Source organism: Centruroides vittatus, unplaced genomic scaffold (assembly GCF_030686945.1).
Source record: "Centruroides vittatus isolate TY-2023 unplaced genomic scaffold, ASM3068694v2 contig_2568, whole genome shotgun sequence".
Classification (NCBI taxonomy): domain Eukaryota; kingdom Metazoa; phylum Arthropoda; class Arachnida; order Scorpiones; family Buthidae; genus Centruroides; species Centruroides vittatus.
In genome coordinates, this window is record NW_027121629.1 from 59,544 (window position 1) to 72,260 (window position 12,717).

A 12,717-nucleotide genomic window follows, 5' to 3' on the forward strand; every position below is an offset into this window, starting at 1 on the left:
GAAAGACGAAATGAAAATGACCCTTTTCTGAAGCGTTTAGTGACAGGTGATGAAAAGTGGATCATTTATAACATCATCAGCCAAAAACGATCATGGGGTAAGAAAAATGAATTCCCATTAAAAACTCCAAAGGCCAGTCTTCATCCAAAGAAGGTCATGCTCACTGTCTGGTGGGATTGGAAAGGAATCCTGTACTACGAGCTGCTTCCACAGAATCAAACAACTGATTCTAATAAGTATTGTTCCCAATTAGATAAGCTGAACATGGCAATTAAAGAAAAACGTCCGGAACTGGCCAATAGAAAAGGCATTGTGTTTCACCAAGATAATGCCAGACCTCACACGTCTTTAGGAACACGCCAAAAATTATTGGAACTAGGCTGGGATGTTTTACCCCACCCCACTTACTCACCCGACCTTGCCCCGTCGGACTACCATTTGTTCCGTTCTCTACAAAATTCCCTTCATGATAAAAACTTTGATACTTTGGAAGCTTGCAAAAACCACATGGATCAGTTTTTCGCGGAAAAAACTGGAAAGTTCTACGAAGAGGGTATCATGAAGCTGCCCCATAGATGGCAACACGTCATTAAAAACAATGGCACATACATAATGAAATAAAAGTATATTTTTAGTTTTAAAACAATTTCTTTTATTTCTCTTAAAAATCGCTACAAACTTTCCGAACAACCCAATATTTTAATGATATTTACAGTATTTTTCTTTTTATTAAAAAATGGACCTTATTTAAAAAAATACCCCTTGTATATATATATAATTTTTAAGTTTTTCAGTATCATTTGAAAATTTAAAGAAGTGATAAATATTGCTGATAAAAAATTTTTTATAAAAAAGAACTTTTTATTTTTTATGGATATCAATTTTTTAATAGCAGTTACCTGAGCTTGCAAAGGATGCATCATCAGTTGCTGAAGAACTTCTGTAGAAGGTAGTAAATCTATTAGTCGGGCATTCTGGTATCGGACGGCTTGGCAAAGAAAAACTGATAAATAACGATGGAGAGGAAGATGAAATGATACTTGATAAGGATTTGGCTGTTAATTTAAATACATTAAAAAATATTATTGATTTTTTTCATTTGAAAGTATTTTATAAAAAATAAAAATCTATTAGATAAACTATTACATATTATAAAAGTTTGAATATATTAATGTAAATTTTATATAGTTACTTCATCCTTTCAGTCATTTTGAAAAGTTACTAATTAAAATTCCCCCTATAAACATGTCTTAAGCATGATTTAAGACATGTTTATAGGGAATAGAGAAGACTACATGATATATCATTAAAAACATATTCAAAAATACACAGAAATAAACTATATAGAAATAATACAGAAATAAACATTTGAACAATAAGAAAAATTTTTACATATGATTAAAATACTAAAAATTTGTACTTTTTTCATTTTTCTTGATTAATAAATTTTTCATTCCGCAGAAAAAAATTTGTAAATTAAGAAATTTGCATGATAAGATATTAAATATTAATAATAATCATTTTTATTTAACTAAATTTAATTGAAATAGACAGTTAAACAAAGAATGTACATTAAAAAATTACAGCTAGTACAACAAATAGTTTATAATAAAATTTAAATCAGTTTCACTTAGATTAGTGTTTTTAAACTTTTTTTTCATTGTGGACGAGTAAAATTTTATGTGGACTAAGTAATTATATGCAACTATGAATTATGCTTATTTATTAATCTTATATGTAGGGAGTCCGATATTAAAGATACAGGCCAAAATTACACTAACATTTATAAATAAAGAAAATATTTAATACATTCCACAAAAACTACATACTTTTGTTTATTTCTAGACATGATTGCCATAAATGTAGAGACATTTATCCCAGCATGACACTAGTTTGAACATCCTTTCACGGAACTGTTGCTTCTCAAGTTGCTTGAAGTAGTCCAGAACAAAGTCTTCCAATTCTTCCTGATCTGGAAAGTGTTTCCCTACCAAAAATTTCTTTAAAGGTCCAAATAAATAAAAATCTGACATGGAGATAAATTTGGACTATATGAAGGATGTTGCAGGACCACCCAATTCTGCTGTGCCAGCCAGTTTGGTTTGATTTGACATGTGGAGTATAGCCCTCTCAAATTTTCATTTATTTGGACCTTTAAAGAAATTTTTGGCGGAGAATTGCTTTGCAGATCAGGAGGAATTGGAAGATACTGTTATGGACTACTTCAAGCAACTTGACTAGCAACAGTAACATGAAGGGAAATGTTCAAACTAGTGTCTTGCTGGGATAAATGTCTCTACATTTATGGCAATCATGTCTAGAAATAAACAAAAGTATGTAGTTTTTGTGGAATGTATTAAATATTTTCTTTATTTATAAATGTTAGTGTAATTTTGGCGTGTACCTTTAATATTTGACTCTCTTTGTATATGCTTATATAGAATTACTGTAACTAATTAAATATGTACAGTAACTCTAGATTACTATTTAAATGTCACCTGTTGTTCAGATTGTGCCAGCTTCAATATAGTCAAATATTTTTCTTTGGATTGGTGAAATTTTTCATGGACTGGCAGTTGAAAAACACTGACTTAGATATCATGCAAAAATTATTAAAATATCCATTATCATATAATTCATATATAAACATGATCTGTGTAAATGCTCTGTGTAAATGAACAAATGGAATAATGGGAAATATGTATTCTTTTAAAAAAAAATCTTTTTATATATAAAGTTATAAATTTTTTTTTAATACATACACAAACACACACATATATAAACTTTATCATAAAAGATACTATAGTAAAAGAAATGATTGTTAAAGTTAAACTATTTTATCTGTTTAATTTGTTTCTAGAAAAAACGAAAACATTATTTGTATCTAGTCGTTCCATTTCATTTTGCTTATTACTCGGTTTTAAAAATAAAAAATTATTGAAATTGGATTTTAAATCAGAAAGCAATTGACTTAATGGATAAAGTTAATCTTATGAGTTTTGATAACCTGTGATAATGGTTTACCACATACCTGAACTTCATAGACAAAAGTCCAATCCCAACATAGTAATAAAAACTATTGATATGTTTTTATCTTGATTAATCAGACACTAACATCTGCAAACAACAGACAAAAATTTCCTACCCTTCCTACTCTCCAAAACTTCTGTAAAGTGTACAGTAAACAGCACAATGGTTTATGTTTCTCATAAATATTGTTTAAAAAATACTATGCTCATCTTTGATGCTATTGTTTGCAGAATTTCTTTGTGCTCTTAAACTTGTCAAAATTTCCACTTAACATGAAAAGAGAAGCTTAATTTTATTTTAAATCAAGAGACTCTTTTGATACATGAAATATAACAAAATATTTTGATTATATTATATAGTTTTGGAAATATTAGCATGTAACACATTATGTGTAGCAGCCTGTATATCTCAAATAGTTAAGAGCAACTAACAAACCATTAAAAATATTTCATTTGAAATTTTTATTGATCTGTATTTTTTTTTTAATTTATTATAGAAAACATCTTTTATAAGACACACAATTTTATCAGACAAGAATAAAATATAATGATTTTATTAATATATAACAAACTCTTTAAATTATAATTAAATATATTAAAATTTTATTATTATTTTCTAATATAATTAATAATTTGGTGCACATACAATTATGTGTGCCAAATATAACAGATAACTTACTTTATCAGAAGTAGAAAAACCAATAGCATCAAACCAATCTTCTAAGGCTATTAAACAATGAGAAATTACTTCTTTTGTCAATCCGAGTTGTTCCTACAGAAAACATTTCAATTTAGAAATAACAACTAAAAATTTAAAAAATTTAACTCTACGAAATTTTATTTTACATTCACTTAAAATTTATGAAACTTTTATAATTAATCTTATTATTAATGATTGAAAAATTTATAATTCAATTTCATTTTACTTTCTCTAATAATTTAACAAAAGTAATCAAAAATACAGTAGACCCACACTAATTTGGACTAATTGGGGATAAACCTAGTCCAAATTAATGAGGCTCAAATGCCTCATTGTCTGTATAGTAAGTTACTGTCCTAGTGATAATTTTAGAATCCTTTTAATAATAATGTGTATGTAATAACTTGTAATAATTGTACTGTTAATGTGTAATGTAATGTTGGAAAATTGTCACAACAGACTCTGTTTTGTATGTCACTCAATTGATAAGAGTCAGTAAGGCCAAAATACATTTTGGGATAAGTTAATTAAATAAACTGGGAGTGTAATAAGCTTGTTGATTAGTCATATGTAACTAAGTGGTTTTTGTAATTAAATAATACAAGCAAGAAGCTTTTTAATATATTATCTAAAAATATATTTAACAAAAAATTATAACCATTATAACCATTTATGATTATAAATATATAAATGCTAGATCAAACACATTAATTAATCTATAACATAAACTAATTTTATTTAAATACTTACAGGAGATTTTAAATGAGATATCAAAGCCCACATGGGAGTAGCTGATCCCTCTAATTCAGCAGAAAAAGCAGCATAATACGTATTTGGCTCAAATTCTACATGTTGCGATAATTCTCTCTGATTAACATTCATACCTAACAAAGTAAATATTTTTAAAATTCAGAATTTTTGTAACTAGATGGAAAATGCGATGAGCTCATTTATCAAATGTTGAATAATTTATACATGCATCTTTTTATTCAGTTAAACTTTTGTTGTTTGTAGACCAGCATCAAAAGAAATATATAATAATAATAATAATCAAGTAGCAAATATAATACACAAAGAGCTTGCAAACAAACAAATTATTAGACATCCACCAACCACTACAAATTCCACAGACAGTATGGAAAAAAACACTCACAAAATATACTACTATAGAGTCATAATCACAGATAAAACAATTTACCACAACAGACCAGATATCACACTCATTGACAAACACAATAAAATCACATACATTGTAGACATATCCATTCCAAACACTCACAATATACAAAACACATGCACTGAAAAAATCAGCAAGTACACAGAACTCGCCCAGGAAATAAGGCATCCGTGGAGGATTGATAGGATGCTTATTGTACCTGTCATTCTCTCCTCTACAAATGTCATACCACATACATTACACAAAAGCTTGGAAACATTACAGTTGAATAGAAACACATACATCACACTATAGAAGGCCACAATATTGAATACATGTCATATTGTTAGAAAATTCCTGAATACAGATACACACACTGACACATTTATTTAATCTGGCATAGTACACAGCAACCAGTGTCAACAGAGTAAACCCAACTTAATAATAATAATCTATTTATTTATTTTTAATTAAATAATGTCTTAAGGCAAGTAATTAACTCACTCCAACAATAAAATGAAGTAATAATCCAACAAAAGCAAGATATAACTTTAAAATTGCTTAAAAATAAGAAAATTATTATCTTTTTATATATTAATTTAAAATGAGAAGAATTCAGATGGAATCTGTCTTCAATAGGGCATAAGGAAATAAAGGTTTAAAAATAGAATGATTTTAAATAGAAGTATTTAAGTCTCAAGTGATTAAATATAAGCATAACATGGGTATGAACTCAAAGACAAATATTATCTAGTGGCAGAAGTCTATTAAAAACATTAAAATAGAATCAGAATATTTTAATTCTTTCATGAAAATCTGGATAACTAGTAATGCCTTGATTAATGTAAGACAATTATTTATAATGTAAAACAATTCCAAGTTATTTAAAAATATAACTATAACTATAACAATAATCTGTTTTATTGAAGTTCACTTTAATAACACTTTTTCTCAAATACTTTCAAGCAACCTACCCCATTTATCAGAAGATAAATGGGCTTGGTTGCTCAAAAGTAAATTAATTGACTACTGTTAGTGGTATTTGTGATACCACTAACAATACTCAATTAATTCTATAATTTTTAGAAGTGTCAGATAGAATTTTTTAAAAGTGTGTTGCAATATATTCCTTGCAATATTTTACTGTTAATTTTTTTGTCTGCATTTTTTTAAACAAATCTCTTTATTGCTGTATGTTATTTACATCCTAATATGATAGTTTATTACTTATGTATAAGCATTTTATAATGTTTTAGCTATGTTTTGAGAAAAGCAGTTAGAAGTTTTGGTTGACATTGTAATGAATTATTTTAAGTGGAAATATTCTCCCAGTTAAAGTTTTTCCACAGAACATCTAACTTTCAGAAACAGATTACTGACATTACACGAGGAATGCTTGTATTTTATTCTACTATTCTTGGGAGATACCAAGAATATAATGCTTTTTCAAAACAATTGCATTGTACAAAATTACTAATGTTGAAAAAACTAATTATTCTTTAGATTTCCATTAAAATATATGGATAATAAAAGCAAGTTAAAATAGGAAAAAAGTGTGTGCATGTGTGTGTGGTGTACCAAGCAAATACATTTTAAGTGAAACATCTTTGTATTTTCTAATTCAAAATGTAAACGTTTAGATATTGTACCTTCTTGAGTAGCTTACTTGCATAAATTTAAGATTTTATGTACACTCAAACTGTATGCATTTGTCTTAGTCATCAGTGGTGAAAATGTTTCCTGCAATTTCCATCTATTGTCAGCACATTGATGGAATTTTTTCATTCATTAGTATTTGTTATATATTAATAGTATAAACAATACAGAGCATTATCAATAGTATATTCTTTTTAAAAACATCAACGTATTAGAAGAGCAAAGCAATCTTCCATCATTTTAAAACCAAATTGATTTATGTCAGAAACACACATTCAAATTACAATATAGATGTGGACAAAAATGCAAAATAATATTTTCTGAAATTTCTGTTGAAACCAAACATAAAATCAAGTAAAGTAAATTTATACTTTTAAACACTGAAAAATTTTCTGTTCAAGTGTGAAGTCTCTCAAGATGACATTCACTTTGGTCATATAGTCCTATCTAGTGATTGCAAATTTACCGGATATTACGTTACCGGTAATTCGGTAATTATATTCGGAATTACCGGTTTATCGGTAATTTACCGGTAAAATCGTATTAAGAAATGATTTAAAATGAAACTGAATTACTGACAGAATTATTGAACAACCATTTATTTTTAAGTTTTCTATCAGTTTAGACCAGCGGTTCCCAACCAGTGGTCCGCGAAAAATTTAAAACTTTTATTCATTTTAAATTATTATTCCCACATTGATACAAACTGAATTTAATTTTTACTAAAAACGTTGTTTTCTATTATAATAGTACTGTACTGTTAAAGCATGTTACTCTCGAGTTTAACGATTACTTATGTTAAAAGTTTTGATTAAAGTTTATTTTTAGATTGACACAGTTTATTTTTCTTAAACCTTGTGGTCCCTGCTAACAACAATGAAATCAAAGTGATCCCTGGTCAAAAAAAGGTTGGGAACCGCTGGTTTACACAAACAATATTCTTATAATAGTAATTATTATGACATAACAGACATTGAAATAATGTTAATTATTAATCATGTTTTTCTTTATTTTGAAAGTAGGCTCTTAAAAACATAATACATTTAGGCTCTCGTCATCTAATCTAGATCTAATTTTCGTACAAATGGCAGCTGCATTAGAGAAAGCTCTCTCGGAATCAATACTAGTTGGACTTACTGTCATTAGAGCATTGAAAACCTTTTTAAGATGCGTACCTTGTATTTTTTGCTCTACGAAATAATTCATTTCTTTCTTAACTATATCTCTTACACTTTTAAATTTACTAATATTACTGTTATCAGTGTCTACGCTCGTTTGATGTTTAATGAATAAATCCAATTTCCCTTTCATTGTTAAATTTGAGTTCTTTATTGTAGATTTTGTTCTCGTGTCGACGTGAGAAGTTGATGGCATGGTAAGCAATGAACACCTCTCACCAGCATCTGAGTCTGAACTAATTTCAGCGACATCGACAGGTCTTGATTCGTTTTCATTTTCTGATAAGTGCTTAATTATCTGTACAATTCCATTTAAAATTGTATTTTTGTTAACATCATTGAATATTTCGTGTGACTTATGTTTGTTTAATTTTTCTGGGTTATGTAGATACATTAAAATATCAGAGTAAATGGTTCGTCTCCCTTTCACATGAAAAATAATTTCTTTCTTTAGTTCGTTACACAAAAAGAAATCCTGCTTTGATAGTTCTTCTATCAGAAATTCTAACGTTAGATCTGCAACGTACAAATTTGTGTATTCGCAACACAATGATTCGACTGCTACTTTTATAGGTTGTAATGAGTGTATTGTATTAGACAGCAATTCAAGTTCATCTTCAGAAAAGATTATATCTGAACGAATATCAATTAGACTTTCCTGACAGAATTTCGGACCTCTGAAAAACGTTCCAGCATGGTCAACATACTGCTCCAACGTGTTTTTGAGTCTAATAGTAGAGATAATTCTTTTTCTAATTCAACTTTAATATGCTTCTGAAGAATGTCATTTTTGAGTGGTGATTTTCGAAACGTTTTAACTACATTTTGTATTTTCTTAATTAAAAGATTTAAAGTTTCATTTTGAAAAACATCCTTGCGAAACATAGTGTCATCAAGGCTTTCCTGTATTACTTCAAATCCTCCATCATCAGATTCATTGTCTGAGGTTTCGGAATTTTTCTCATCCAGTTTCGAATGTATGGGTTCAGTACTGTTTTCTTTAACATGGCCTTTTTTGTATAGAACTTTCACTACTGCTAAGTGTAAGCCGTGAGCAAAGCACACTTGGCTGTTTACATTGATTAATCTTGACACTTTTTTCATCACTGCAGCTCCGTCCGTGACAATTGAAATTAGGTTGTTATAATCAACATTGAATACTTTTAATCTGACATTTAAAATTTCAACGCATTTTTTAGCACACACAGATCCACGTGCGCGAATCAGACCAAGATTCCAAAATTTGTTACTTGCGTAAAGATTGACATTCATGTATTGACGGTTGTTAAGTGATGTCCATTCGTCACAAGATATACTGAAAGATTCTCTTTCAACTTTTCGTTCCGATATATCTTTAATAATCTCATCCTGAATTTTTTTCCAAATTCAGTGATCATTTTTTTAATCGAATGAGGAGATTTAGGAAGATTCACATATTTGCTTGCAGAGAAAAGTCGTCTTAGGTCTTTCGACGTGCAAAATTTGGAGAATGGCAGACCGTAAACTGAAGCCATATGAGATAATACTATAGGCAAAGACTCGTCATTTTCTTTCTTGAAAAACGTAGTTATTTTTTTAATTATATTCATTTTGTGCACTTTTTCCAGCTGTCTCCTCAGATTTTCTTTTCAGTAAGTTTATATCATGACGTCACGAGGTGATTATGCAGCCCACTAGTACTTCCTCCGACTGCTTTGATTGTTTTAAGTAGGAACATTCTAGAACGGATAGAACAATGAAACAAAACAGAAATAAATGGAGCTATATACTATATATATTATATTATATATATTATTATATATATTATATATATATATATAATATGGCATACTGCCACAAGCTTCATAAGGCACAAACCAATAAACAAGAATATTACTTACTCTGTAAGTCATGTTTTCAGTCAGCACGTATTTATGAACTATCAAGACTTTGTAAAAAGTTTCCTTTTGCATCTCAGCTATTTTGAAAACAAAAACAAGACCCGTTTTGGAGTATAATATAGGGAATCAAGTTATAAACAGACTAGAAAATTGCTTTTAGTAACCTTAAATTACAAATGGAATGACCCATTACAACCTGCACTGTAATTTTTTGGGGGGTGGTCCGTTCGGATATGTCGGGCCCCATCCCTCACCAGCCGGTCGCCCCATTGTGGGCCTAGCCGAACCCATAATGGGCCTACTAAAAGAGGCCCTCTTAGTGCCCACAGGGCAGAAAGAGCTAAAAAAAAAAAAAAACCTGCACTGTTTTCTCGCTATGGTATGGGGTGAGAGAAAAAAGAAATCTTCCCACGGGAAATATCCGTGGGAATTTTAGAAAATAAATATTGGATTAATTAAGATGGTTTTTTTACCGAAATACCGGTAAAAAAAATTAATTACCGGTAAATTTACCGGGGTATAATTTTCCTATTTTACCGGTATATCGGTAAACCGGTTGCCGGTAATGCAATCACTAGTCCTATCTCAATCTGTAAATAGCAGATAGTACCATAGTTATAAAACTAAAATAGCAATGTTTCATAGTGGTATAATTTGCCTGTACCATTCTTAAATGTCCATCTATTAGAAAGTATATAACAAAATACCACATACATATGTATGCATCTAAAAAAATATTTACCTCTCCTAATTATTCTTATAACATCAGTCCTAATTAAGTAAAACATTTTCAAATAAAAATTACATTCAAAACAGTGATGCTTCACCCAATTGCTCACAGGTGAGGATTTACGATAAAAGAATTTATTAAGAATTTATATATTAATACTAAATAGACAGTATCATTATGAATGAAAAACAATCTAACATTAATATGACCATATTGTCATGATTTTCTCATTGATATCTGAAAAACTTTTAAAAATGGATAATGGTTGGTGAACAGGAGGTGAACAAAGTGAATATTACATTTTGCTATTGCAAAATGTAATATTCACTTGTATCACAAAACTTATACCATTTTGATTTTGTTATGACTTAGAAAATTGTATGTTTTAAACAAAGTAACTTCTACGATTTATTACAAATATTTTTGAAGTTGATGTAAATATATTTCACATGTGAATCTTGACATACTATAAATATCAATTAGAATTTTTTCAAAGATAAATTGATAATTTAATTTTTAAAAATATTAAAAAACTTAATATTTATATTTACCTTGAAACATACAAAGAAGTGAAAGCCACATATCTAACAATCCTGGATCACTCAAAAATTCAAGTGCCACTGGACGATGGGTAAGTACATTATTTAAATCACTGACTAGAGGCCAATAACAGTGATTTTTCATAACTGTATGACCACAGTTAACAACATAATGAAAGTTTTTCTCTGCATCTATAAAAAAGATTTAATCATAATGCACATTATTAAGATCAAAGGAAAGAATGTTATAAATTTTAAAGAAGTTTGTTTAAAAATTATTAAAACTGAATGAAATAATTTGAATGTTTTATTCTATATCTTAAAAATGTATAATATATGTTAAAAAATAACTTTTATTCAATTTTTCACTTCCTACATTATTATTAATTATTTCATAAAGTATTTTTTATTTTAGATTGCTTTATGATGATAATATTACATCAAAACTCTGTTAAATTTGCCTCTTAATTCTATTTTTTATTAAAAAACACAGTGAACAGCCTGCTGTACAGAAATCAAACTATTTGTTGAAGCTATGTGCATAACTATAAATAATCAGATTCCTATAAGAGAAAACTGTTCAATGTGTTTCTAAATACTATTAACAGCCAACCAGATCTGCCAATATGAGATGTATCAAAATAAAAAGAAAAAGTTAATATACAGAATATCATTCAGATATTTAATTGTTCCTAGTTATTTTTATCAAAATTCCAGAATTAATTTGTAAAAATATGCATGTAACATGCACAATAACTGTAGTATATCATTTTACAGTGTGAAATCTCATATTACATGAAGGAACAATAAATTACCTTGAACCAGAGTCAAAAAATACAAAACTTTATTTATCTAACTTAAGAACCAGATCTGGTCTTTAACTTCTACAAAAGAAAAAACACTCAATTAATTAATCTTTTATAATATAAACAAGAAAACAACCAGACAAATTAAAAATCCTTAATAATAACAATAAATTAAAAAAACGATCAAGATCAATTACAAATCTATATAATTAAATACTAAAAGATTTAGTTTGACAAATAAATTTTTCCATAACTATTCATATAATATATTTACAATTCATATCTTCTATTTTGTTTTGAAATACAAATATGGAATATTTATCCTTCTAATAATAATTATAATGAAATAAATGTTTTTTAATCTAGCAAATATTAAATTTTTATGGATATTGTTTGTCTTAAATTATATAATCTAAAATAAAATTCATGAAGAAATAAAAATGAAAATGAAAATAATATCAAGAGCTCAAAAAGTTAAATATATTATTGTAAAAGTATTAAAATGAATAAAATTCCACATTATTACAGACCATAATAAAAAAGTCATTTTATTTTTAATTCTCTATACTATTTACTATACTTTATGTACATTATAGAAATTGCTATAGTACAGCAACATTAGAATTAAGAATTATATAGTTAGTAAAAACACTGTCTTGCAAAATTCTAATGTTTTAGTATCTTTTGAATGGTGTTTAAATCATGATAATTTTAAATTAAATTCAAAGATTATTATTTTAAAGATTTTCCTGAACATTTAATGCACATTCGATGTCTTAAGATGTCATTAATAAGCTGCTTTTTTTGGCTGCTCAACATAATCCTAAATATTTTCAATGATCAGTCAATACAGAATATCTCTGCTCTTAAATTTCATTCTAAACTCATTCTGCATTATAACAAAAACAATAATTTAATAAAACTGCTCCAAACAAAAACATATAATCTATATATAAATGAGGATGTTTGTTTGTTTGCTATACATTCCTAGGCCATTTGACCATTTGCTACAAAACTTGGCACTTACAATTCACAATCTTCTA

At 27.9% G+C, this 12,717-nt stretch overlaps 1 protein-coding gene across 1 annotated transcript in view; it reads right to left on the reverse strand.

Moving 5' to 3' along the window:
* The window catches only part of Ubr3 (Ubr3 ubiquitin ligase), a 72,926-nt gene that overhangs the window by 17,441 nt on the left and 42,768 nt on the right, over positions 1-12,717 (reverse strand). Inside the window, exons 8-11 of the mRNA XM_067265949.1 lie at positions 10,881-11,060; positions 4,480-4,613; positions 3,709-3,801; positions 900-1,055 (exon numbers count right to left, since the gene is read on the reverse strand). Coding sequence (XP_067122050.1) covers positions 900-1,055; positions 3,709-3,801; positions 4,480-4,613; positions 10,881-11,060 — 563 coding nt within the window. The remainder of the gene's footprint in view (positions 1-899; positions 1,056-3,708; positions 3,802-4,479; positions 4,614-10,880; positions 11,061-12,717) is intronic.